At 54.8% G+C, this 26,795-nt stretch overlaps 10 protein-coding genes across 10 annotated transcripts; 3 read left to right on the top strand and 7 right to left on the bottom strand.

The window, feature by feature from the left end:
• Positions 1–29: 29 nt before the first annotated feature.
• Positions 30–1,397, bottom strand: KRP23_10908 (putative tubulin polyglutamylase TTLL1; the record flags this gene model as incomplete). Its single annotated transcript, XM_067881402.1, has 1 exon — positions 30–1,397. One exon carries the CDS (start codon positions 1,395–1,397, stop codon positions 30–32), a length of 1,368 nt encoding a protein of 455 aa, XP_067740716.1.
• Positions 1,398–1,589: 192 nt separating this feature from the next.
• KRP23_10907 (Transcriptional activator Myb) lies at positions 1,590–2,816 on the bottom strand (the record flags this gene model as incomplete). Its single annotated transcript, XM_067881401.1, has 1 exon — positions 1,590–2,816. The coding sequence occupies one exon, from the start codon at positions 2,814–2,816 to the stop codon at positions 1,590–1,592; it is 1,227 nt and encodes a 408-aa protein (XP_067740715.1).
• Positions 2,817–3,050: 234 nt separating this feature from the next.
• KRP23_10906 (Coiled-coil domain-containing protein 22-like protein) lies at positions 3,051–5,204 on the top strand (the record flags this gene model as incomplete). Its single annotated transcript, XM_067881400.1, has 3 exons — positions 3,051–3,100; positions 3,205–3,409; positions 3,471–5,204. 3 exons carry the CDS (start codon positions 3,051–3,053, stop codon positions 5,202–5,204), a joined length of 1,989 nt encoding a protein of 662 aa, XP_067740714.1.
• A 1,304-nt stretch (positions 5,205–6,508) lies between these two features.
• Positions 6,509–7,089, bottom strand: KRP23_10905 (uncharacterized protein; the record flags this gene model as incomplete). Its single annotated transcript, XM_067881399.1, has 2 exons — positions 6,509–6,876; positions 6,966–7,089. The coding sequence occupies 2 exons, from the start codon at positions 7,087–7,089 to the stop codon at positions 6,509–6,511; spliced, it is 492 nt and encodes a 163-aa protein (XP_067740713.1).
• Positions 7,090–12,069: 4,980 nt separating this feature from the next.
• On the bottom strand, positions 12,070–15,201 carry KRP23_10904 (Tubulin glycylase 3B; the record flags this gene model as incomplete). The annotated part of the gene is made up of 4 exons (XM_067881398.1): positions 12,070–12,659; positions 13,647–13,848; positions 13,916–14,021; positions 14,090–15,201. 4 exons carry the CDS (start codon positions 15,199–15,201, stop codon positions 12,070–12,072), a joined length of 2,010 nt encoding a protein of 669 aa, XP_067740712.1.
• Positions 15,202–16,611: 1,410 nt separating this feature from the next.
• On the bottom strand, positions 16,612–17,889 carry KRP23_10903 (uncharacterized protein; the record flags this gene model as incomplete). The annotated part of the gene is made up of 2 exons (XM_067881397.1): positions 16,612–17,743; positions 17,867–17,889. The coding sequence occupies 2 exons, from the start codon at positions 17,887–17,889 to the stop codon at positions 16,612–16,614; spliced, it is 1,155 nt and encodes a 384-aa protein (XP_067740711.1).
• A 1,020-nt stretch (positions 17,890–18,909) lies between these two features.
• Positions 18,910–19,440, top strand: KRP23_10902 (uncharacterized protein; the record flags this gene model as incomplete). Its single annotated transcript, XM_067881396.1, has 1 exon — positions 18,910–19,440. The coding sequence occupies one exon, from the start codon at positions 18,910–18,912 to the stop codon at positions 19,438–19,440; it is 531 nt and encodes a 176-aa protein (XP_067740710.1).
• Positions 19,441–19,702: 262 nt separating this feature from the next.
• KRP23_10901 (putative protein phosphatase 2C 59) lies at positions 19,703–20,893 on the bottom strand (the record flags this gene model as incomplete). Its single annotated transcript, XM_067881395.1, has 4 exons — positions 19,703–19,736; positions 19,818–20,326; positions 20,396–20,498; positions 20,568–20,893. The coding sequence occupies 4 exons, from the start codon at positions 20,891–20,893 to the stop codon at positions 19,703–19,705; spliced, it is 972 nt and encodes a 323-aa protein (XP_067740709.1).
• Positions 20,894–21,200: 307 nt separating this feature from the next.
• KRP23_10900 (uncharacterized protein) lies at positions 21,201–21,774 on the bottom strand (the record flags this gene model as incomplete). Its single annotated transcript, XM_067881394.1, has 2 exons — positions 21,201–21,557; positions 21,643–21,774. The coding sequence occupies 2 exons, from the start codon at positions 21,772–21,774 to the stop codon at positions 21,201–21,203; spliced, it is 489 nt and encodes a 162-aa protein (XP_067740708.1).
• An 844-nt stretch (positions 21,775–22,618) lies between these two features.
• On the top strand, positions 22,619–26,539 carry KRP23_10899 (Calcium-binding mitochondrial carrier protein SCaMC-1; the record flags this gene model as incomplete). Its single annotated transcript, XM_067881392.1, has 1 exon — positions 22,619–26,539. One exon carries the CDS (start codon positions 22,619–22,621, stop codon positions 26,537–26,539), a length of 3,921 nt encoding a protein of 1,306 aa, XP_067740707.1.
• Between the last annotated feature and the right edge of the window lie 256 nt (positions 26,540–26,795).

Below are 26,795 nucleotides of genomic sequence, written 5' to 3'. Positions count from 1 at the left end.
TGAAGTAACTTTCAAAGTACCAACATCTATCACCGCCACTGAGCACTCGATGCTCGTTTGGCATTTTTGCGCTGTGCATCGGTTCGTAATCGATCCGCTTCGAGCTGAGCCGTCTCGTTGAGTAGCCACGTGAACCCCGTGGTAGGACTGAGTGCAGGTGGTGGTATCACTACACGACGCTGATCGGGCCCGGCCTCCGCTGCCACCGCTAACTCGAGCACGTCTCGAAGCAGTCGACTTTTCATATTGCGATCTTCTCGTGTAGTGGTCGACAGCGATGGCGACGCGTTTACTTCCACGAGCCACGGCTTGAGGTTGTCGTCCACGATGATGTCGTAGCCATAGCACTCGAAGCTGTGCGGGTCGTTGATGATCACGTTCTGTACAGCTCTCAGAGCGTGTAACATGACTGCATGAATGTCGCGAAGGAGCTTCTCGCCCGCACCACGACCACGCGTGGCCTCCACGTAGAGACACAAGTTCGCCACGCTCCATTTGCCGCCGTGGTTGCTGTTGTAGTCCTCGTTATTCTTCTGCACAGCTACGTTCGTGAGGTGCATGAACGGGTTGTCCATGTCATCGGCTGCGGCTGAGTACTTGACGTTGCAGAACCGAGCAAAGCCCTCGCGATGCACAAGAGCTTGCATAGGCCGATACGACAGCACCAGAACATACATCCGCAGGTCGAACTTCTTGCCGCCGACCAGCAACGGGTTCTCAATGTAGCGCGAGACCACATATCCTTCTTTGATGGGCATATTGGTCCACCGCTGGTTTGCCCACTTCTTGGTCTGGGACAGCTTGTTGATGATAAAGATCCCTTTGCCTTGGGCCTTTGAACAAGGTTTCATGATCCACATGACGTTCGGGTTACGCCGGAATTCCTCCACGAACAGCGAATAATCTGCTGGTAGAGTGTACGTCGTCGGTAAGAAGTCGAGCGCGTCGGGAGATCCAGGAACTTCAGCGGCTGCAGCAGCGGAATTCAAATTGGAATTTGGTCCTGTCACCGCCGGGTTTGAAGCGCTCGCAGCATTTGCTGCTGCTTCCTTCTTGTAGCGTTTAATGTTCTTGACCATGAGGTCTTTTCGAGTGAGCTCGTAGTGGTTTGGGAAATGGTTCACGTACTGGCCGTCCACCAACCGAATCCCGTTCTCCGGGTTGAACATGTTCTTGATCGTGGTCTTGTTGGCCCAGTAGATGTTCCAGTCGTCGCCTTCCGTCTTCGTCCAGCCTCGACGCTCAAAGTTCCACACCACCACATTCTTCTCGGAGTCTACGCGCCACCGAAATTTACCACCGCTGCTAGTCGAATAGGACGGGGCAGATGAAGGCGCAGCTGACCCACTGGACGATCCAGTAGCAGTATAGGAAGGCGTTGAAGCTCTTGTAGTCATCGTTGGGGTTCACAAATGCATAGCTGAGACTTGGACTAGAAGAGGCGACGGTTCATGCGCAACGACTACAGCGAGATCAAGACCAAGAAATCGTCCTAGCAGCACATACACGTGCAGTTTAGTGCAAAGGGAATACATTTGTTGGCGGTATATACAGAGGTAAAACATCAGGAACTGGTGGTCATCTCAAGCTCAGATGTCTCCCAAGGGGAGTTCAGTGGCGCTCGTCTCCGATGATGCAGGAGAGCCCGTGATACCAGCGAGTTCAGACGTCTCCGACATCGAATCGGGTGATCGGCTCTTGTTACTGCCACTGCTGCGTAGCTGACGTCCGCGACGCCTCATGGTGGAATAGTATCGGTTCTTCACAGCGTTGTCCGTCCGACCAGGCAGCAAGCGAGCGATGTCCGCCCAGTGGTTGCCGATGCGGTCTCGCGTCGAGAAGATGAGCTCGTCCTCTTCCTCCGTCCACGCCTCCTTGTTTACTGCCGGGCTCAAGTGATTCACCCACCGCTCGCGACACTGCTTCCCACACCGACCAGGCAGCAGCCTGGCAATAGCTGACCAGTCATTTGCACCAGTCGTGTGCACAGCGATCTCCAGTTTTCCGTCTTCGTCAGCACTCCATGGACGCTTGCTCAGCTTGCTGTTGGGCGTAGAAGCCGCCGACACCTTGGCACGTTTGCAGTGTGGCGACATGGATTCCTTCACCAAAGTGGTTGCATCATGTGCAGGGGAGATCAGCGCCGTCTCCGCCAGTCGAACCTGCCCACCATCTCCTTGAGCTGGTCGCTTCATAGCACTTTGTCTTCCCGGCGAGGTCGAGGTCGGACCCACCCCCACGTACCCGGCGTACCGAGGTGAGAGTCCTCTATACGGCATCTCCATACCAGCCATGGGCATCATGGACATGGTCATGGTGGTGGGGATCTGCATCTGCAGCTCCACGATGTTCATGAGTCGGAGCAGGTCCTGTTGCAAGGCCAACACGCTCCTCTTCATGTATTCCCTCTCGGCCTCCTGTTCCCCTTCTCTCTCCAGCAACTGCTGGATAAGTACCTCCTGGGTCTGCAGCCGGCTCCTCAGTTGCAGGACGTCCTCCTCTTCTTCATCTCTGGCTGTAACTGCGTTCGCAGCACTTTTGGTCTTGTATTTGTGCACCAATTCCTGCATCTTCTTGACCAGAATCTCAATGGACGACGAGGGCGACGTCACGCCCAGTTCTGACGGCAGCGGCGTTTGTACATCCACTGAAATGGCACTGGGAATCGCGGAATTCTCCTCTGCAGGCGCCTCGAAACTCAAAGGTGTGTCAGTGGGAGCTTCTGAAGTGAAAGGGGACGGCTTGGCCTTGAGGGAGGTGCTTTCCACCTGCTCCACGGGCTCTGACTCGGGCTGCATGACGCTCTCCACTTCCATTCGGTCTTCGACGGTCGTGAGAGGATTGGGGCTTGGCGGCGGGGGCTGGAGACTCAGAAACTTCCTCCTCGTGTCGGCGTAACTGGGACTACCGGCGAAGCGACGCAGACGAAGATACTTTTTATTTGCGTCGTTGTATTATATCACCACTAAGTACGTAACGTAACAATTTAGAGAGGCTACCTATCAATTTTGCGATGCTAGACCCATTTCAAATCTTTGCGTCTGAGAACCATGGCAGAAGCCGACGCTTTCATCTTGGCGGCACTGCAGCAGAGCGGATGGTGCGTTAGTCTCCCTCATGTTACCCTCATTCTATAAAATAGTATAGTGATTCTGCTCATGTGATTTCCATAATTTTTAACGTCGAATCACGCCCAATATTCAGGTTGGAAGCTGCCGAGCAGACCTCGTCCTGGACAGTCACAGAGCTCTCTTCTGACGCGCTGATCGGCGTGGTTCTCCGGTTCCTGAAGCAATTGCAAGACGCAGACGACAGTGCTACCTTCACTCTGCCTTCTGCCGGTGTCAAGGCTCCAGTGGGCGTCGCGGCGAGGCACCGCGTGGGTTCGCAGCTCGCCAACATACTCAAGGTTCTTTCATAGTTATTATTTATTATTTTCTTGAAAACTGAATTTTGAATCTGTTTTGTAGGAGTTGGGGTATGCTGGCGACTGCGGGTACAATCACTTTCTGTATCCGAGTGAGAAGGAGACAAGGAACATTTTGTCTTGGCTCGTGGGGAAGCTGCCGAGGTCAAAATTAGAGGGAAATGAGGAGGACGGGGGCAAAAGTGAAGTTTTGGTGGCTGGGGTAGACACTGCGGGGTGGCAGGACTCAGTGCTGGAGAGTAAGCAGTTGGCGGATATTTTCTCGAGCTGGAAACGGGAGAAGACGCTGTATGTACTGCCGAGCAACGACGTTGAAGAGCTCAGAGGGTTTCAACGACTGCCTCTACGGACCTCGCCGCTTGAACTTCCGTGGAGTAGACCAGGAAAATCGACACGTAAGCTTTTTGAAGGATTTCCAAGTGATTCTGTCAAGGTGACGTCACTTTTGGAAGCTCTCGCTGTGGAGAAGCGTGGTGCTACGATACTGCTAAGAGAAGACGAATTTGATGAGGAAGTTGACATGGGAGAGGTGGAAATTCAAGGCGAGCTGAAGGCTGCTACAAGTGCTGGTGAGGGTGGTTTTTTAGCTCCACAAGAAACAGAAGCGGAGGGCGACGAGTTTGCGGCTATTCAATCGCAGTCTTTTGTAGCTGGTGGACTTCCAGATGTGCCGCTCTCGCTAGATTCATCATCTTCAGGAGCGGGGGTGGCGCCGGAAGAAGGATCATTGGTGGAGTCTGGGGGATCGAGTAGCTTGGATTCAAAGAAGGCTGTCGGTGACATGAACGTGATTCAGGGGCAAGAACAAAAGGAGAAGTCGGAACAGTCCCTCGAAGAGGTGCAAAAGCAGGTGGACGACACGGAGCATCGCATTGCGGCCATGCGAAAGGTACTCGATCGTGAGCGTGGCGAACTACAAGCGGTCGAGCAGCATGTACGTCAAACTCAAACCACCGGCCAAGACATTCAGAAGCAGGTCGCAAGGCAAAAGCAACTCATGGCAATGCTCCCTCAAGCTCAAGCAAACATCGCAAAGCTAGAGGCAATTTGCCAAACAAACGCGGAAAAGAAGGCGGAGATAGTGCAGCAGATGGAAATCGCACGTGGGCCGCTGCTGAAGGAGTACACTGAGTTGGAAGGCCAGAAATCTAGCCGCAAGGCGCGATGCCGACAGCTCATTCACGAGATTAAAACTTTCAGGACGGAGATGCTAGAGATCACTGGAATTATTCACTCGAAGATGGAGAGTGTAGGTGCATTGGAAAAAATACAAGAACGGCAATTGGCCAAACTCGGCAAGAAGAAACACCCCGACGGCGGCCCCATGACACGCAACATGTACACGTCACGAATCATGGATATCATCAAGCAAGTTCACAAGCAAAAGCAGGATATTGCAAAGATTTTGGAGGATATCAAGGGCCTTCAAAAGCAACTGAACATCTCCGCGGAGAAGCTCAAGAGGACAGAAGCTGTGGCCGACGAAAAGATATATAGTGCCGCCAGCAAGAGCAAAAGTTCAAGCAGCACGAAAGCCGAGGCCTACGTTGATTGCTACCGAAAGTTTGCACAGGTACGCGAACTGTTCGAGGATCTCATTTTGGTTATCGGTGATGTTGGGAAGAAAGAGAACGCGGCTCGCGACCTGCATAATTGGATTTCGCAGCTGGAGGCACGCGACAGCAGGAGCAATTTGGACAAGGTCCTCGCTGATCTTGAAAGTGTTCGCCAAGAAAACGGGACTCTGCAAAATGAGCTGCATGCACGTATCGCGTAGGATGGGGCATATGTACGTGTTGAAATGAGTGCTACGTGTAACCTTCTGGTACTTACTTTAAGCTAACGGTGGTGAATATCTCCCAAACTGTGAAATGTTGCTACGCTTAGAGCACAGCAACAGTTTGACCGATCGCTGGTATGCTTGTGTTGGATCGGACGAAGAAAACCGAAAGGGCTCGCGTCATATACGTCTTGTCGATGCCCGACAGTTCAAGATACTCTGCCGGGTCTTCGAGTTGTGTATGGGATTGATCAACTTCTTCCTGAATACTACTGCAGTACGTGCGAAGGATAAACTACTGGCTCGTCGTTCGGAATTCAGCGTTTTGCGGCCTGCCTGCTGCAAGATTTTACACCGTTCACGACAAGCGCTGTGGGTGCTACTGAGTATCCTGAAAAAGGTGCTGAGATAAAATCTAGTACAAGCTTCTTCAAGTCCGGTCTAGCCGAAGATACAGTAATTTCGTGGCAGAGTGTCTTGGTTTTTGCGATGAGAAAAGGTGCTCAAGCTCACAACGATACGGACACTCTTCTTGCTGGTGTCACAAACCAAAACGCAGCAGATTTTCTTCTTGGACTGCCTGACTTTGACTTCACTGGCGTGATGTACTAGATTTAGATATCCACCAAGAGCACAACTGCTGCATGATACTTCGAGGTAGCAGAGCAGGCTCGGCAAGTTGTGATGCCGTAAAACTCGTCGACGCTCGAAAAGGAGACGTTGGTGGTTTTTGACGAAGCTCGCTCGAGAGGATCCGACATAAAACTCCTGCCGGATGCTGCAGCTGTACTGACACTCGGCCCGAAGTTCACCAAGGACAAGCTGCTGCAAGGTCCTGGTCGCATGAGGTAGCCTGGGTGCAGCCAAAGGCTATGGATGGCTAACTTTGATGGATCACGCAGAGCATTCTGCAGACTAGAGGCCATCGTGAGGTTTCTCAATTATCCGCGCTTGATGTGTCGGACTGGGTCTTGGGCAACACGTTCGCCCGTGGGCTACTGGAATGAGCAGGCGATGGGGTTGTCAGTGCATGAACGGACACGTGAATGGGATCGTGTAAATCTTGGACCTGGAGAGCGAATTTGTCTTTGGCTAAAGCTGTACGGTTTGTGCCGGAAATTTGTTCCTGGCACGTGCAAAAGTAACTAGAAGTGGTATGCGATCAATCAGTGCACGGGTGTTGTGTTGACCGATGACAAGGCTGTAGATGGTGTCTCCAAGACACCGCGGAGTCCACTAGTTCCACACCACACCTGGGCAGCTTCGATGACGCTCAAGAAGTAATACACACTCTTTAGCCGTCAGCTGATCCATTTAGGCCTTGTAGGACAGGAATTCGATGTGTATTTGTATTTGCTGCGGCTATGGCGGCTATGCCCGAGGCGCGCTACGCTGTAGGACAGGAATTCGAGCGCCAGCGACTCGAAGTGCGAGAATGGACAAAGCGGGTCCTGCGTGTGACGACCTCCTCGCTCTCGTAGCGTGGCTTGATGAAGAAAAAAAACTTCGTGCGAGGCTTTGTCCTCGTACGCCTTGAACGCCAGCATCATGCCGTACTGAGGCAGCTGCGACCCCACATCAATCTGGAACACGCCCAGCAGCGCCACGATCGAGTTATGGTGCGCTGGGAAGAAGTAGTGCTCGGCTGCTGCTTGTTGTCCGCCACCGCCTTGGCAAAGCCGTGCACCGCCTTCACGCTATCCTTGAGCGCGCCGTAGCAAAAGTCCTTGCGATGGCACAGTCGCTACCACAGCCCACCTCGCTCGATCTTGCTCCTAGGCTGCACCACGTCGTCGTGTGCAATGAACTCGACCTCGTCGAACATTTGCAGCGGGTGCATGGTCACCAGCACGTTGTGCGCGTGCAACGTGCGGGTGACCATGCACGTGTGCACATAGAACTACGGAACCTTCTGCTGCTCGAAGAAGCCTCGAAACAGACACAGCACCGACTCAGTAGTGCGCGGGACACTGCTAAACAGCACGTAGACGTCGTCCGCCTGGACGCTGTCTCCACGAACGGTCCGTATGGCTGTCTCTTGAGACATGACGGTCTGTTGCAGCAATTCGAACTGCTCGGTCGTGTGTCCACTGTGGAGGCCCACAAGTCCTTCTCCTGCTGCGTGGCCTGCACCTTCGTCTCGATGGGCCTGAGCTCGGTGGAAGATGTGCTAAGTCGCGACTAGTCGAAGAGGTAGCCATTACACATCCCTGCTGAAGCTAGTCTAAGATGTAGCCATTACAAGTCCCACTGTAATGACCCCACTGTAATGACCCCACTGTAATGACCCCACTGTGTAATGGCTACAGCTTCGACTAGCTGCAACAGGTATGTGCCAGCAGCAGCAGCAGCAGCACGGCTCAGCGAAGCAGAGTCTGTTGTTCTCCTTCTTCTTTGGGCTTGAACAGCTCGCTTCCACCGCTCGCGACTGTCAGCAGCAGCTGATCCCATCGTCGCAGAGCGCTGGAGCCCACGCAGAGGTTTGCTGCTGGCCGTGTGGGGCCACAGCAGCGAGTGGGTTGGGATCGCTTTCGGCCCAACAGTGTGGGGCTTCCAGAGCATGCCATTCTTAGCGCCAGAGCCACACAAAACGAGAGATGTCGCATCTTTATTCCGTTTGAATTCAGTTTGGCGCCCAAACGCCCGCCCCAGGCCCAAACGAGTCATTCTCCGTTTGGACCAGCAGAGCACAAGCAAGAGACTTCTTCCAACTGGACCATGGTGAGCGAGACGTACCTTCGCAAGGCGCTGGCGGACACGAAGATCAAGTACGCGAGCCTCCAAGACGCGCACTCCGAGCTACAGAACAAGCACGCGCTGCTCGAGGACGAGCACGCCGAGGTCAAGAGCAAGCACTCGAAGCTCGAGGAGGAGCACGCGCTGTTGGAGGGCGAGCGCAACGATCAGGAGGCCGACGTATGCCTGTGGATGATGCAGCACGACAGGCTCCAGGCCAAGCACAAGAAGCTCCAGGACGAGCTCTCGCAGTGGAAGGCGGCATGCGAGTCGCTCGTAAACGAGGTGCAGCAGAAGATCCTGGAGGAGGAGTACATGGCCTACCTGGAGCAGCAGTATGGCCAGACTCACTGGCCGGTGGCCAAGGTGGCCGAGCTCGAGGTCGAGCTGGGGCGCAAGCTCGCGGAGGCCCAGCAGTTGGCCACGGAGCGAGAGCAAGCGCTGACTGACAAGGTCGCGGCGCTCGAGAGCGAAGTTGCGGCGCTCGAGGCGACGTCCAAGAGCGAGGCGACATCCAAGAGCGAGGCTGCGAGGCTCAGCAGCACCATGAGCCAGATGCGTGCCGGCTTCGCCAAGTCCTGCCTGTCCAGCGAGGAGACGACGGACGGACTGGCCAAGGCGCTGGCAGACGCCAAGGCCGAGATCAAGCAGCACGTCGAGGCGAACATGACACTGTGCGCGCAGATGACGGCACTGCTGACCAGCGCGACGACGGCTGTGGCCAGCTGGGAAGCTGCCGCCACCAAGACGAAGCTAGTGGCCGAGGAAGCGACCGAGTCAGTGCAGGCGCAGCAGCGCTGTTCCCGGAGGCGCGAGTTGGGGCTGACGAAGACTAGGGAGAGGCTGCAGAAGCTGAAGCTGGGCGAAGAGACTACGGGTCAGGAGAAAACATGCCTAATACTGATCTAAACCGATCTAAAAGTTCTAAAATAAATTACCAATCAGGGAATGATCTGGCGAGTTTGATCTAAAATTGCTATAAATTTCGTAATTTATCTATACAAAACTCAAGAAATTTCCTTGAGACACTCAAAACCACCCATTTTGATAAGCGCCAGTACGTCCAGCAGCAGCATTTAGAATCTTGCGATGGAGTACAAAGGCTACCAATTCTACCGTCAGCGCGAAGTCGCCGAGACCGGCACTACCTACTTCATCTACTCCCGCTATCGGTCCGGCTGCAGGGCTCGGCTGATCGTCCGGGACAGCGATATCAAGGCTCGCAACAGCCACAGCTGTGACGAGGACGAGGAAGCTGCCACTCTCACCGACGTACGCAGCAGGATGCGCTCTGAGCTGCAGAAGGCTGGCATCGCCAACCTCTCCCTGCCACCAAGCTTGGTGTGGGAGCAGGTAATGGCTTCCCTCCACGAAGCCCACCCCAATGCCATGCTCCAAACGATCGCCAGGCTCCCAGCATCGCGATCATCAAGTACGCGCGCACCCAAGCTACCGGTAGTGATGCGTTTCGCGCCATCGAGAGCTCTCCGACACGGAACGTTGCCGAAAACGACCCCAGACCGTTCTTGCAGTTCAGTGTGGTGCACACAATTGGGTGCGACCTGCATAGATGCGTCGGATTTGGGCGCCCGGAACTTATCCGTCTGCTACGGTACTCTAATGCTGCCATCTACATTGATGGCACGTTCAAAATGGTGCCGGCGCCGTTCAGGCAGTGCCTGATCGTGATGGTGAAAGACCTCGGCGTGGATGTCTACGTGCCTGCCATGTACGTGCTGATGGACTCCAAGCATCAAGACACCTACTGGAATGCACTGAATTTTGTGATCATCCAGACGGGTCGGCTTCTGGAGCCAGCGACTGTGACGTGCGATTTTGAAAGGGGGCTAATGAATGCTGTCATCGAGCAATTCCCGCTAGTCAAAATCGTGGGTTGCCTGTTTCATTGGAAACAGGCACTCCGCCGCAAGATCGTAGAGCTCCGTATCCCCCAGAACCAGATTGCTGCAGCTCTGAGCCCAGGTATGGTGGACGTGCTCACCATAATTTCCGTCGCTGAAATTGCTGACAAGGTACTGTATCCACTTCAACTTATGATATTTCTTGATTTAGATTTATGGTTAATAAGTTTTGTTTTTCTGTAGGGAATTAGATTTGTACGCTCCAGAATCACGGAAACTGGAAGTAAAACCAAATGGGACCTCTTTTGGCGCTATTTCCGGTCGACGTGGATGAAAAACTACGACGTTGATCTATGGGACGTGAACAGCATGATCGAGGATGGTATTGACGTGCACAACCGCACAAACAACCCGTTAGAATCATATAACAGAGTGTTCAGCGAAAAATTCAGCGTGAACCATCCGAGCCTGGTGGCGTTTGTGGAAATCACGAAGGAGGAGGCCCGTCGCTTCGTTCGCCTCATTGACGATGTCAAGAACCATCGCCGTGAGCCTCCTTCACATGCTGCGTGCGTCGAGCCCGTAATCCCTCCCGACTACGATGAATTCGAGTGAAAGGTAGTCAGACGGAATTTGCACTAATAGAGCTCTACTACGTTTTTCTAAAAACTGTTCTAATACCGATAGCCTACTGTGAAAGCTTACCTGTATTTTAGTGCATTTAGAACAAATCTATATCAAGTTTTAGGGATGTTTTAACCGGCGTCGAGACTACTCTGCAGTCCACGACTACGAGCAAGTCGACGGCGGCAACGCAGCAGCAGCCCAAGCAGACGATGAGTGCTGCGGCAAAAGGGCAGTTTGGTTGGGCGGGTAAGACCAAGACCAAGACGTTGGCGCCTTCGCCCACGACGTCGTCGCCGCAGCTTTCTCGGCGGTCGACAGCTTAGTCGTCTTGGCGAAAGCTGGACGTGGCCTGCTGCGTGGACTGCTGCGTGGACTACAGCGTGGTGGCTGCTACGTGGACTGCGGCTGCGTCAAGATGATGACCGGCGACAAGCTGGAATGGTTGGCGTGGGGAACTGACCCGCTTGGAGGCACTCATCTCTGCCTCTTTGCGTGGTCGGCTCTCCAAGGCCTCTCCAGTTTGGCGGGGCAGAGACTCGTCTCTCTCTGTCCTGCGCGATTCTGTGGCTATTCTACAATGGAGGTTTCTGGGCGTGGAGTGCCGAGGCCGAGCAGGCCTTGCGTGAGGTGCGCCAGCAGGCTCAGCTGATCGGGGCTCATTACCCTCGTTCAAGCTGCAGATGCTGGCGTGCCTCGCGTGAGGTGCGAGTGTGGTGGGCTTTTGCAGTGGTCGACAGGGACTCATTGCTCTCTGTCGACCACTGCGCTTGTCCACTCGCTTGCTCTCCTACTTTGCTTCGGCGCTTGCGTCCGAGGCTTTCGTCGTGTGAGGTGCCTGGAGTTCGCTCGCCAAATGGACACTGCTGGCAAGATAACTCTGCCGAACAGCCGACCACGCTTGCGAAGACCAGTCCGAAGACAAGTTCGCGATGTGTATGTGTAGCGTTAGCTGCGTTCGAATTTATAATGGCGTTGAGCTTTCACGGTTGTTGTTCCATTGAGCCGTGCTGTTTCCCTACTGGTGCGCTACCAACTACATCAACTACATGCACGGGCCAAGCTGCAATTTCTATACAGCAACAGCGGACACCACCTTCGTCCGACAGCTTCGTTGCGTGTCAGAAGACTTCGAAGGAAACTAGCCAAGCATAAATCGCCGCAGCGCCAGAGCATCCTGCAAGCCAACTGATGAGTGCATGCCCAACACGAGCGACCTGTTACACGCAAGCAACGACAAGATGGTGGTGAGCTCCGCTACAGCAGCAGCCACGTCGGCCGGGGGCTCGTGCAGCATGTAGTCGGGGCGATGCCCAGATACACACCTCATGCTGCACCTGCCTCCAGAGCTGCAGCAGATGAACCAGGAGCCTGTTTACTGCAAGCATCAGCAACAAGTCAGTGGCAGCTCCCTCTCCACAGCAACAGACAGCGCACCTCTGCATGCAGCCACTCGGCATCGCGACTCACCTGGCTCCTGTACATGTGCGGCAGCTCCACGCTGCGCACGAGCTCAACCCGAGGCACAAGGGATGTGCGCCAAGGTGAGCGTGGCCTCCTTGGACTTGCTCGGGCCGCACAGCAGCCCCGTCCTCCTTCATTCAGCACTGGAGTATTAGTAAGGAGCCTGACTGGCAGATCTATCTCGCCTTCAACACTCCATCGTATGTGGACCACACATCCACATCTTGATAAGAGAGGAAACGTAGGAGAGCCACGCTCCGACGTCTCGGCGTGGCTGCGTGATTGGCGCCTCGAGGAGCTGTTGGTGGCGCGTGTGCTGGACTCCATTCGCTCTGCGTCGGACATGGAGCCTCTGACAGCGCGCGCGTGGGGACGCGGACGGTGCCGGAGACGCCCGGGAAGCTGGCGTAGACGTTGTCGCCATGCGGATCGAGCTGCTGCGCGTCGTCAGGAACCCTTAGCTTCCCAACGCCCAGCAGGCAGCGGCGGAGATCGTGGGCGAGCTGCTGAATGATGAGCTGCGGGCCGCGCTGCTGGACGAAGTGCACGGCCGCCACTTCTGCCAGCCGCCCAGGCTCGCAGGCGTGGGCACGGTGGAGCGCACGGTGCTCATGGGCTGGTAGTTGCAGTTCCTGGATGAGGAGACACTGCTGAGAGCTGCTGCTGACTACGGTGGCTCCTAGAGAGAGGGCCACGCTGGACGGCGCCGTGAAGATGGCCAAGACGATGCACAGCTGGGAAGCCAGAGTGGCAGTGGCGCACCGTGCTGCCCAGGAAGCGGCGAGGAACCCCCCCCCCCACACACACACACATGGTAGAGGTGGTAGGCGATGGCTTGCACACCTCGCTGTTCACTGCGGCGTTACCGTTGGCGCATCACTTGAGGAACACATTCCCCACATTACGTGCAGATTGCGGGGCTACATGATACCAGACAGTGATGACATGGAGGCCGAAGATAAAGATCTGGATCGCGCGTTGGGACACCGCATGTGGCGCCTAGTGCTTGACTTTGTACTGTAGGTTGAAGCAAGGGGTGCAAACGCTGATGGTGCGGACGTATGGGACTTAATGTTACATGCTGAAGTACTACTGCTTGCTGCAGTCGAGCCGATGACGTGTCAGCGCCTGACGCGCGCCGTTATCACAGAGCACAACTCTGGAAGACACGTCAATCCTTCAGTGGATGGATGGAGACTTTTCCATTACTTTCGACCCGTGCCCATGCCCCAGAGATCAAAGAACTGGACGCAGCCAATGGAGGAGCGAGGCAACGTCAAAGTATGGCTGTGCCATCCAACGGTGGTTCTACCGTGGTGATCATTTCCGTGGATGGGTGGGAACGAGCTCTGCATTTTGTTTGCCAACTGGTGGCTGTATTCATGGCTCCGTTCTTGGTGTGGCACAAACGGCTTGGCCATGATCACTCCGGGGTCTGGATCGTACGTGACCACTAGCTAGACAACTTGGGAGTCGCCTACGAAGAGCAAGGCACCGGCCTCGTCGATTTTCCAGTCCAAGTCTCAAGGACTCGGCGAAATCGAGCTGAAACGAGGCTTCAGCATGCCAGCCCCGGAGCGTACACAAAGCAAGACTCGTTCGTACAGACATCCAAAACGTCTACGAAGTAGCTCAGCGCGAGTCAATGAAATAAAGGACTGGTTTTTCGTATTACTCAAGTGCAAACGGAAGCCACCCGTTGTCGGGTGATCGCGATGCGTCCAGCACCACTGTAAAAAGGTAAGCGAAGTACATCGCATATTAGTCTGGTGATCAAACCAAAACCTGTTTCCCAGTAAATTCGTACGATTCAACGCGTCAGTCGTAGCTTTTGGCGCTAGCTCGGCAGTGACTCGGGTACTGTGGCTAACATCCGGGCTCACATTCACCTCGAGCAACCATACACGGTGGTTTTCATCTACAAGAAAGTCGAAACCAAGCCACTCGAAGCCTCGCTGAATCGACCACATCAAATTTTGATTAGAGTTCAGGTTTGTCAGACGCCAACAACCCTTGACGTACCCCGACAACTTTGAGCTTCGACAATACTGTAACCAGTGCGAGGCGCGCAGTACTCTGCATCTGAGGCAAAATCATTTCTGTCCACACATCCCGTCCGTGCTTTTGCCTGTTTTCAGTAGCGAAGATGAAGACAACGAGACTGATTGCAATACGTACAGGCAAAACCAAACGCACCTGAGAGCTTCCCGAAACTGGTCCGACATCCACATCGGCTCGAACGCGTCAGGGTCAGCACTAACTGGCATAGCGGCACCAACGTCCGGGCCTGTACGACCTTCATCGGGCACCTTTCCGGGGGTGAAGTACTGTTGAACCGAGTAGTTGCTGAGGTGTGTGAACGGATCCTGCAGTCGCGTCAACTCAAACTTCCGAGAACAAAAACGCAGGTAGCTCTTATCGAACCAAAATGCGACTGGCTTCGGCTCGAGCTTGGTGATCAGAACCCACTGACGAATGTCAAACTTGCGGCCATTCTGCAGTAGCAGCGGTCGTTCAATATACTTCTGCACGATCCACGTCGTCGGCAACGCCGATAAGTTCCGCAACGTATCTCCACCCTCTTGCCCATCAACGGGTGCAGTGATCTCAGTTAACGCTTTCAGTGAATTGCACAGCACGATCCCTCGACCTTGCGACAAATTCGACGGTTTACAGATCCAAACATTTCCACCATTTTCACCAGCAACAGCATGAAACTGCGGGTCTCGCTGCTCCGACTCACTCAACAGCTCTTCAACTGCCCTCCTGCTGCAGTCAAGCACCCTCAAACTCAATGGTTCCTCATACTTATCAACGTCACCCAACTCTTTGTCCAGTCTCCTCCAATTCTCGAAGAAACCTTCATCATCAAGTGTCTCTCTTACCACCTTCATAGCAGCTTCCAATTGCTCTCCATCCACTGCCAAACTCCCATTTAAACTCCTCTTTAACACAGCGACCGCCTCGCTGTACAAGACCCACCGCTGCAGCAGCAATTGGTCTCGTGCTTTACTCAAGTCAAATGTCCTCGGGAAGCATTGATCCACCCGAAGTTGCCCTTGATCCTGACAATGAGCGTAATCGTACAGCAATTCCGTGAATTTGTCCTTCTGCGAGAAGAGGATCGAGTGCTGCAAGTGGTTCACGAGCTGCTGGGGCGTCACGCGCCCCCACGCCACTTTGGAGTAGTTGGTCCACTTGAGGTCGAACTTGGGGCACCCCACGAACGGCAGGCGGCGCCACCCACGCGCCTCCAGCTCGGACACGACATCCGCAAATTTGTCGTCCGCGGCGAAGAGTTGCGCCATTGAATTATCGCAACTCGTAGATTTTAGCTGGGGATGTGCAGCAGGTCGCGAGGCTCATGCAGACGCTTAACTGCGAGCTGCAGGCCACGCAGGAGTCACGAGGCAGCGGCATCGACCGCCATAGCTGCAATATACTCGCTATATTATATAGGGCTAAATATCGTTTTTTGTTGGTTCACAGGGTTCCTGGACGCTGCCGGACCCAGAGGTGGACGTGGTGACACAATGCAAGAACGAGAGCAAGGAGTCAGAAGCAGCTCGGCAACGAGGCACGGGTGCTGAGCAGACAGCGGACACCAAGGTCGTTGACGAGCTGCCGTGCGTCAACAGATCTTCGCGTGGACACGGGCGATGTGGTGCTGTTCGACCGCAATTGTTCGCCTTAGCACAATTTAGCGATTGCCAAGTAGTCTGCCGCACCGAGTGGTATATCGTACAGGTCGCGGAAGAAAAAACGGCACGCGCCCGCTTTCAGCGCAGCCTCTGGTATATGCACTTGACGCCTTTGCGTCATCACGTAGGCCTCCACCGTTTCCTCTCCTGGATAGTACGTCATGAGCTCGTAGTCGAATGCAGCATGGAGATCGCCCGTGATCGGGTACTCGTACACATTGTCAGCGTGCACCGCACCCGTCAGAACGCGGTAGTCCGTGATGGAGTCTTTCAGTGACACGGATGTCAGTGATCTCCCGAAAGTTGCGCAACTTCTCGCTGCGTCAGGTTTGACACGAATGCATATTGATCTGGTACACAGGGGGGGGGGGGGGTCAATGAGAGGTAGCAGCAGTCGCAGGCGCCTAGCCCCCAGCCGGCGTACGCGGACTCCACCAACCACACTGTGTGAACTAAGTAAAGGCGACACCACCCGAACTTGTGGAGGGGGAAATCCGTTAGATCGCCTTTTCGATGAGCTGCAGGACTTGGTGCTGCCTGGAAAATTCGACTTGGGAAATGCTCAAAATGCTCGATCTCAATCTCAATGCAACACGCTGCACGAGAACTAACGAGGTTGACGAGACTGCGAGAAATTTCAGGATCCAATGGTGCGCCTAAACAAGATACCTTGGATAGTTGTCACTACAATCAATGAGGATGAACCGCCAGGGCCTCGACGCAAGACCCGTAGACTGGTATACCTAGGCAGTTTAGCTAGCTAGGAGAACGAAGAGCCGTGTTTTCACACCTGGACTTCACGAACCGCAACAGAATAGGAAGTCAAAACAATTGAGTATTCACTTTACCTTTGGGTTACAGCGTCAATCCATTGTAGCGAAGTACACAATAGCCAGCCTCGCAAAAACGATGGTCGTCGTCTCTTATACGAACACCAACTCGAAGTGGCATCCTCCACGAGGACCCTGATGTCTCAGACCGTGGCCACACTAATGTCAAAGCTTCTCGTCTTGTAAATTACCATGGGCCGCGAGCCTTGCGTCGTTCCAGCAGTTGACGAGTCGACATGCGACCAAATCGGACCACTACCGGGCGCGGTGCTTCTCTCAATCGGTAGAGTACGCGGGACAGCCCCAGACCACTCACCTCCTGGCCATTTACTGCGAGGATGACCACACCACTCTGAATCTCTGGATACCGCTTCGCCTCGGACCCTTCGAAGCACTCCTTGACAATAGCAAACTGCTTGGTCTCATCTGCACCGAGCTTCATACCAATAGCCTGCTGCTTGAATACAATGTCGAAAACGTTTTCCATCCCATCCAGCGCATTTTGGGGACGAGGAACCGACGGCGAAGAGACCATCGGCACCTGCACCGGACTCAAAGGAGCAGGGATACGCTGCGGTCCTCCGTGTTCATTCGTCAGCGAAGAGCGTGTCGGGTATGACGGCGTGCCCTCCACGCTGCTATCTGAGCCGGAGTCTGAGAAGCCGTTTGGGTCATGCTCGGGCGGGTACGCGGGCGACGACAGCCCCGCAGCTCGTCTCGCTCCAGTGTTGTGATTGTCTCTGGACGACGTCACGTACATACTCGAAGAGGTCGTTGCCCGACCTCCATTGCCATTGGTCTGCGTCGAGTACCGCCCATTCCCTGTCTGCTGCGGTCGAGCCCTGTGATCCTGGTCGTAATTGCCCACGACGTACGTGTGCAGCAGCGACAGGAACGCGTCTTTGTCCTGCTTCTGCTTACGTTGTGCCGCTGACACAGGCGTGCGCTTGCCAATGAGCGTGAAGGCGTAGAGCTGCTGGAAGAAGAGACCGTTGGACGAGTCGATCTTGTCGGACGAGAGCTGCAGCCCGCCCGGGTACGAGCGTAGCCACGGGAACATGGCGCTGTTGTACGACGTGTCGGGCGTCTGCAGCAGCGTGCGCGCGTCGATTACGTCCATGGCGGAGACGCTGCTGCCGATGGACTCGTCCAGTTCAATGACCCGGCGACTTGTGCGATTGAAGAGAACCTCCAGCTCGTCCTCGGGCGGCGTGTTCTTCTGACCGGAGCGCTGGATGGTCCTGGCCTGCTGCAGGAGCCACTTGGCTGGCTGCCGCGGGTCGCACGGGATATCGTACGTCTGCGTGCGCACAAAGAGTCTGACAAGGAATATATTAGTCAAACAAATAAGAATATTTAGCAATGCGTTTTCTCGACGAGTTCGAGGCGGTTCCCCTCGTTCCTGCGGGGTTTGCACGTGCACAAGCAGGAGCAGCACATACCTGACGGTCAAGCTTTCGCCCATGGTGAAGGAGAGCTGCAGAAGGCTTCTTAGCGCGGCGTCTCGGAATGGCAAGTGATTGAGCTGTGGGTGCCACCCGAGCGGATATAAAAGAGATTTCGCGACCAAGAATGACTGCGCGTTTGTATGTGGGGGAGGAGAGAAAATCCAAGTATGCGAAGTTAGACTACTATGCGTGCCAAGAGGTCTGATTTCTTAGGGATTGTATGAAGGAGTCGACACGCGCCAAATTATTTGGATTATTTTATGCCAATGCGTGGTCTGCAGAGATCCTGGCCGTTTCGAGGGTTTGGAGACCGCTACCTACCGTAGCGGCTACATGGGCACCTCTTCATGCTGCTCGAAAACGGATGCCTTGTCCGTGGTTGCAAGTCGGCATTTGAGCAAGCGCGAGGTGATGCGATGCTTTGCTTTTGCGCGGGAGAGGTGCCTCGCGTTGTAAGTAACCCACTCCTTCGCTATGTGCAACACGTTTGTCAACGCGCAGCACTGGGATGCCTGCAGTGGGTCGGTCTGTAAGCTCTGTCATGAATGGGTGCGACTTCAATCAGGTGGGCACCAAGTCGCTTTCCCTGTGAGGTTTGGGGATGGTTGGCCAACGGTCTGAGAGTCCAGGTCCGGGTTACGTTTTTCGGTGAATCGCAAGCCATCTAGCTTAGATTTTGAGCGTTGCACCGACTTGTAGAAGTTTGTATCACGTCCAGTCGAAATTAACGGCTCTACAGTAGTGATTGGTCACCGTGGTCGGGTCCTTTCATGCTTCTGAGCGCTTGTCTTGCAACCACTACCACAAAACGGTGGCGCAATCCATTCGTGATCGACAGACAATCGGTATCGACCACCTCGCCAACTTGGCGGCGAAGTGCTTCCACTTCAACAAGTGCCCTTTCATTGGCCAATCACATATTGTGAAGCCATCTTTAGCAGATCAGACGGGAGCTATGAATGGCTACACTCATTGAGGACGCAGGGCTTCACCAACCAGCCCATTTCAGGTCTCATCGCCAACTTGTCGACACCACCATGTTGGGAGGCGGTGGATCGAACATCCTGCGTGGTGGCAAGCGGTCGTTCGAATGCAAGACGCTCGTAGGAAACTTTGTGGAGGAAGCGTACCGCCCGGGCGCCGTAAAGGACACAAGAGATGGAGGCGCCAACTACACCAGCAACACGCGAATTCAGATGCAGGATGGCGCACGCATCAAGGTGCAGGAGTTTGGGGCGGGGCTCCATAATAGCAACGACACAGCCAAGTACAATTACCACGAGTTGGTGGGTGCTGACAAGACCAGAAGCTCTTCAACGTGGGAGTCCATTTCTCAATCAGTGTACAACAATTCCAGAACACCAACCGAATTTGCTGCACCCCGAGAGATGAAGGGTCGTAAAATGGAAGGCGAGGAGCTCCAGAAGCACCGCGAACGCTGGACAAACGAAGGTGAGGTGCTCGTGAAGGCGCGCTACGTCACCGATAACTCCGCGTCTTTGGACCCCGTTGTAAAGCCCCACTTTCGCAAGGAGCTATGCAAGCCTTCCCCGCCAACGTTTAAGTAACAGATGCAACGTCCTGGTGGGCTAGACTACCCAGTCGATAGTTCATAGCGACACTTGAGGTGTTCGAATGGAAGCACTATTCTATTGGCATCTCTTGTTTTGATTTTGTGCTGTGGATATTGGGAGGGCATGACCAGAGTTCAGATGCATGCATGCTTATCAGCGAATCTGCTTCTCGTGTTCGGTTGTAGTCGTTTGCATCGCCGCTATCGACAACTTGTTATCCGTATCGCTCTATCATCAGGCCCACTAGGTGGTCAAACTATGTTTCTTTTGCTGAGCACTCGTTCTTCTCCCTGCACACATCAATATTCAAGTAGGAACAATTACAACATTGCTTTTGCGTAGTGGGAAATCCCAAATTCACACGCACTTACGCTCTCAAGTCAATGACCATGGCGCAGATGTTGTCCATGCTCCCGCGAGCGTATGCTTCCTCCATGATCCGTTGTGCTGCAACCTGGGGGTCTTCGTATTTGAGCACTAACTGTGCTGCGTCGTCGTTGGAGATCGTGTCCCACACTCCATCACTGGCGAGGACAACATAGCGATCCGCCTCCGTACGCGTGAACTTCTTCACTTCAGGTTCTGCTACCACGAAGGGTTTCAGCATGCGGTCGCCAATAGCGCGGGACACAGCTAGGATGCCCTCTACGCGCCATACCCCCCAGAACACCACGGATCCTCCAAGTTCTTGGATCCGGCGGCGTTCATCCGGTCGGTTCGGCTTGTGGTCCGACGTCAAAACCGACACTTTACCACTCCCGTGCACCAGCACCGCTCGCGAGTCGCCTGTATGTGCCACGAAAATCTCGTCGCCTTTTGTGAGCACTACAACTGCCGTCGTGCCGTCCTCCGAGTTCTTGCGGTTGGCAATCTGCAGATACTGCAGCATCCAAAATCGCAATCAATCCAACTGCCACCTCTCTAAAACCCTTGAAACAGCCTCACAAACCTCTTGGTCCGTGCGTAGAAATCCGTTCTTCAGCGCTTCCACCGGTTCCTTGGTGATCGACGGCTCTCGGATCACATTCTGGCACATCGCCTGCACACAATAGCTGCAGCAACCAATTGCATGAGCTACCAGCACTCTTACACCAACACAGAACCAACATTGTCTCTCTTACTTTGCGGCACCGTCTCCTCCATGGCCGTCGAAGATGCCGTAGAAGCTCTGCGTTGGGTCCCCGTTCAGATCCGCCATGGCCGTGTGGCGGTCCTCCATGTACGGCCGTCTCCCCTGCATCTGCGACACGCCGTAGCGGTAATGGACGTGCGGGTTGATGGGCGGACACGTCTGCACCTCGTACGGCGCCAAGCCGGCGCGCCAGGCCGCGGCCACGTAGCGCAGCACGAGCACCAGCACCAGCAGCACCAGCGCCTGGCTCAGGAAGCTTCCACGGAGCGTTTGCGCCATGGACTGTAGACTCGCGAGGTCCAGCGTCGCAGCCATATCGTGGAGCAGCTCGGAGGCTCAGTACGCGGCGACGATAGCGACACCTTCGGGAGCCGCTCGAGTCGGGTTGTGAAGGGTGAGTAACTTTTCAGAGCAGATTTTGACCAATGGCGGATGATAGAGACACATTTTGACCTATGAGGGCGAAGAGAAGAGTACCGTGTTTGTCGGGAATAATGGTCGACCGGCTTAGCCAGATTTGTCGCATCTTAGAGCGATGGCCACGCTCGTGGTCGTTGGTGTGGGTGGTGATCAATTGACTGGAGATGGAGAAAAACACAGTGGTAACGCATTGCGATGTTTTTCAGCCGAGGATTTTATCGCCGTACGTGAGCGCGAGCGCGTGCTCTTGGTTCACGAACAGCGAGCCGACCGTGAGTTTGGGCAGCAGCGTTTGGGCGCGGTCGTTCAGCAGGAAGGACGTGAGACGACCAGATTTTGTGTCCACAGTGCACAGGATCGCCGGGTGGGTCATCCGCAGAAAGAACCGCTGTGCGTAGAGGCTGTAGCCGGATGCGGATGCGAACAAGCCCATGGTGGTGCGTGGGAAGAAACTCAGCACGCCATGGAACTCTCGCACGTAGTGGACGCCCACCGGCTTGCTCTCGTTCTTGCATTGCGTGACCACGTCCACCTCTAGGTCTGGCAGCGTCCAGAAACCCTGTGAACCAGCAAACAATCGATACTTAGGCCCCGTGGAATATGAATCGACCCATATAATACAGCGTATATATTGGAGTCCGTACTTGGTGGTCGATGCCGCCGTCTCGTGACTGCTGCGTGGCCTGCAGCTCGCAGTTAAGCGTCTGCATGAGCCTCACGACCTGCTGCTCAAACGCCAGGCCCTTTTCACGGTTGGTACGGAGGGTCCCCAACATATCTGGATCACTGGAAAGATGCCGCCGTAGAGGAGAACCATGTCTAGCGCGGCTCGGGGCGAGGCAGCAGCGACGCCATGCTGGCGCAGTCATCCATCGCATTTGGCAGCGACGTCCGGGCTTGAGTGACATAAAATAGTGACAGTGTGAGTGATGGACGTGGCTTCAACTTGAGCATGCACTCACTGAATGGGGCAGCGCCATTAACGAACTAGGTCGCGTCCGCTCTGTTAATGCGCGTAATATCTCTTAGCGTACTATATGAAGAAAGGATGGCTTACAAGCCGGGCTTGATAGTAGCGGGTATTCTTCTGAATTACTACCAGTAGTTCGCCAAACTAATGGTAGTATTTCAAAGTCTGTTCGGCTCTTCTTGGTTACTGTAGTAGAAGTACTAAGGGCAACCGTTGTGTCGTCTGCGCATGTGCTGCCGAAGACAGAAATTGCAAAATTTCCTATCGAGAGGCTTAAAACTATGGCCAACGAACACGGTCCAAAGAAGTTAGTCAAATACTTCTCCTGCTTGGACCCTTGCCGTCCAATCCTTCAAAGGCATCACCTCCCCAGCATCGCGTTCTACATCATTCTCTTCTACATTTGAACCACCATCACTATCGAAGCGCTAAGAGAAAAAATTGAGTTTGTATATAATACACATTCAAGACATTACCAACTGCTTTCGAGGGCATTTTTGGCAAGATGCTCATTTGCCGCCATCAAAATAGTGCAGACTCAAAACCTACCATGAAGCATACATCTCCATAGTCACTCATGCAGTATATGCAGCACTTTCAAGCCTTTGCTAGAGCCTTCTCCACAAGTCCACCGTGAATTCCTCGACGGAATGGCGTTCGTGGCATCATCTCCTGCGGCTTCAGGGCCCGTTGACGCCCCGTCCACGCCATTATCCCAAGACGAGCTGCGCGTGCGTCAACTGCTGCGAGATCTGCGCGTAGACACGGGCGACGTGGTGCTGTTCGACCGCAAATGCTCGTCCATGGGGCTCTACGGCGGCGCCATCTGCGTGTGTGCCAAGTTCTTCGGCCAGACGCAATGGGACCACAACGGCGTCGTGGTGCGTGCTCCATCGCTGGCTCTAGACGCCAAATCGCCCGAGGATGAGCTGTTTCTATTGGAGGCGGCGCTCACCGGCGTCAAGTTGCGGCCGCTCGTGGCTCGCGTGCTGCTCAGTCGCGGCCACGAGGTCGCAGTGCGCAAACTGCAGGTGAATCGCTCACCGGAGCTGCAGAACAAGGCCGTGCAATTTGCGCTCAGCAGCTTAGACGCCCCCTACGAGGACAACCCGGCCAGGTTCTTCAATGCAGGGGTTTCCGTGCCCACGAGAATCGCTCGTGAACGGATTTTCGCGGCGCTGGTGGCCACCAAGAAGGAGCTGGCGAGACTGGACACGGAGCTCGCTCATAGGGACAAAATGTCTGTGTTTGAGAGGAAGGCGCTGCTCCAGGAACGAGAAGCGGTTCATGAACGATACCAGGCATTGGGCGCCGAGTTGAGAGGCAGGGAACGCTCCGTGTTCGAGAACGCAGTTGTGGAAGGAGAGGTGAAGACCACCAAGATGTTCTGCTCCCAGCTGGTAGCGGGGATGTACCAGCATTTAGGATTCTTACTGCCGTACCCGTCGGCGAACTCGTATCTGCCCAAGCACTTTAGCGATCGAGATGGAGGTGACTTCCTCAAGTTGCAGCAGGGTGCGACTTTCTTGCCGGAGATTTCGCTGCGGCAGGAGCTGGAGAAGGAGACGGAGCGCTTTGCGACGCGTGCGCAGGAGGCCAAGGAGCGCGGGCCACGAACTGGGATGGAAACGGCTGCTATTGTGCACTGCTTGCGTCGCCACCAGCTCTTCCACACGCTCAGTGAGCCGGAGCTATTGGCAATAGCTTCCCGGTTTCGACGCCGCGTATTAGCGAAAGGAGAAGTTGTTTTCTATCAGGGAGCTCCGGGAGATTGCTTCTACATTATCGAGCGCGGAGATTGCGACGTCTTCGTCGATTATGACCACCTGCTCAAGACGCAGGCAGCACTACATGCAGCGGACGCAGAGAACTCTGCCAACCCAGAGCTTCAGCGGCGCGTGCAGTTGCGGAAACGAAAAACCATTGCACTACCTGAGTTCAAGTCGTCGTCGAGTCTCGTGGGCAAGAATGAGCGCGTTCACGTTGCTACAAACGGTCCTGGTAACGCTTTTGGAGAATCAGCACTCATTTATGACACTCCGCGGCGGGCTACGATTCAAGCTAGCACCTGCCACGCAGACGACGACGAAGAGGCTGCAGTGTTGTGGCAGCTGGACAAGCGTACGTTCCGCGAGGTTTTAGCGTGCCATCCGGGAAGCCAGCAGTCTTTGGAAGAGCGACGATTTTTGCTTGAAGCACTGGAGGACCACCCACTTTTTGCTGAGCTGGACGATCGTGCAAAGGCACTAGCAGTTCGCAAATGCTTTCCTCTTAGTGTTCGTGCAGGAACAACTATTCTTCGGCAAGGTGACCCGGGTGATTACTTCTACCTGGTTGAGAGTGGTCGCTGTGAGGTGTCACGGCGAAAGCCGAAGGCGACCAAGCCTTTTGTAGATCGCGTCATTGGCCGAGGGGCAAGTTTTGGCGAAGCTGCACTGCTGTACAATAGCCGCCGTGGTGCATCGGTGAAGGCACTCGAGGATGCCAAGATTTGGTGTATGGATCGCGCAAGCTTTCTCACTATCACTCGCAGCGGCTCCACTGCACTGCACAAACTATTCAAGAAAGTGGGCACCACGGCCGTTTCCGGTTCCAACGAGAGCTTTGCTACAGAGCGCGACTTACGCCGCATGCTCACGGATCCGCAGCAAATGATGTTGGTGAGACATAGTGCTAATGAAGATGAAGATGAAGGCGATGAGGAGGGGCTAGGAAGGCCTGCAGTACATCCCGTACCGCTGCCACCACCGCAGGCCTACGATCGTGCAATACAGCTCGCGTTGTCGCTTCTGCTGAACGACTCGTCCGGTCTTGTCAATTTCTCGCAGTTTGCGCACTTCCACATCGCTCTCGGTGCCTCCAATATCGACCAGCTTCTTCCAGAAGCGGCTTTTCGTGTGTTGAAGTCGGTGACGGATCATTATGATGGTGGTAACAAGCGCGTGCCTACCTCAATGCCACCACTGTTCGATCAGGACAACGCTGACCAGGCTGCTATCAAGCTAAACGATCTCCCGCGTGCTATTCGCGAGTATGTGTCCACGAGTGAGTCCGCGAGGGCCGCTTTGGCTAAGGTGGAGACACCGAATCGGGTGACGCGTGACCGCTTAGCATTCTATGAGCGGTTGTTCGACTTGCCGGTGCACCAGCTAGGTGATCAGTATGTTACGCACGATGATCTGGTGCGTGGAATTGCAGCTTTCGAAGTGGAGGACGCTCGTTCTGATGGCAATGAAGACGATGACCACCCTGTATCTGCAGACGTCACCGCAGCCAAGCAGGAGTTCCGTGCTTTTTTGGCTGCCCTGAAGTCCGACATTGACTCGTTGCGGACGATCTGGCGTGCAGCTGAACTGCAAGCACACGGCGGTGATCGTACTGGCGTGGAAAATGACCAAAAGAAGCTCACGTTTGATGCCAACCTCAAGTCTGGTTGGTTATCTGCTTTGCGGCAGAACCCCACGGGTGGTGACTGGGAATACCTGCAGCCGGAGATGGAAGACAGTCAAAGCAGCAAGGCGTACAACAAGATCAACGCGACGCTCAGGAGACAGCAGCTGATGGCGCAGATCACGTCTTTCGCTGCAGCCATTTCAGCTGGCGCGCTGGCACGCACTGTTTGTGCTCCTCTGGAGAGGCTGAAGATGCTCATGCAGCTCTCCACTCCGAAGCCGACGTCGGCTGCAGCGATAGCAACTGCGAAGCTCTTGTCCAGTTCGGCACCGTACGCGTCGCTGACAAGGGGATTTTTGAACATGGTGAAGCTCAGCGGGACGCGCAGCTTGTTCAGTGGAAATCTCGCGCACTGCATTTGGGTAGTGCCGTCAGTGCCGACCAAGTTTGTTCTGTGTCATGTCTACCAAGAGCAGCTCGCGCGTCTACTGCCCGAGTCTTCGTCCCCATTCAGCTCCACCGGCGTAGGCGGTCCTCGAGTGTCTGCGAGTATGGCCAACCTCGCTGTAGGTGGTCTCGCCGGTCTCACGCTCAACAGTTTGTTCTACCCGTTGGATGTCATACGTGGCCGGCTTACTATCCAGCAGTACTACAACTCCAATCGCCCTTCGGGTGGCATCCTGGACTGCGCACGCTCTATCCGCGACAAGGAGGGGTTGCGGGGATTCTACCGGGGGTTTGTGCCTGCGAGTCTCGGTGTCTTCACGTACATCGGCTGCAATTTTGCTCTCTACGAGTCGCTACGGCCAGTGTTTGTGCTGTACGACACGGAGGACACAAGCAACCAGCTAGGCCACCCGAGCGTGCCCGGTCAAATCTTGTGCGCCACCACGGCCTCACTCGCGTCGCAGTGCATCTCTTATCCGTTCGACGTCATTCGACGGCGTGTGCAGCTCCAAGGCGCGACGTGGCATCCGGAGCTCGCGTTTCCGACGTACGATAGCGCGTGGCACTGCGTACGATCGTCTGTACTGGAGGAAGGAGGTGGCGTAAGGGGGCTGCGGTCGCTGTACCGCGGCCTGTTCGTGAACGCTGTGAAGGCTCTGCCGTCCACCATCATCTCGTTCCTCAGCTGCGAGAAGCTGCGAGAGATGAAGCACAGCGTGGACGATGCGTAATACTACTGTAGTATTGTCTTCTAGAGAGTGGTAAACGTGGTGTGCCGTCAGACACGACGGACGGAGAAGCTCATTTTGCCTCCAGTTGTTGTGCATGACGTGTGCATTCTTGGAGAAGATGGTAAAGTACAGCACCGTTTACGCCAGTATGGGCAGCCTCCACTTCTAGGCAAGCAAAGCGCTCCTCGGAATGCAACGTATGGTTGTTGATTACTGTGGATGGTTACTGAGTACGTTTCGTCTTGGTTAAACACCA

The sequence above is a fragment of the Phytophthora ramorum genome (assembly GCF_020800215.1).
Source record: "Phytophthora ramorum isolate Pr-102 chromosome Unknown Phyram_PR-102_s0011, whole genome shotgun sequence".
Lineage (NCBI taxonomy): Eukaryota > Oomycota > Peronosporomycetes > Peronosporales > Peronosporaceae > Phytophthora > Phytophthora ramorum.
The sequence above is the reverse complement of the archived record's forward strand: the minus strand, read 5'-3'. Positions and strand labels throughout refer to the sequence as shown.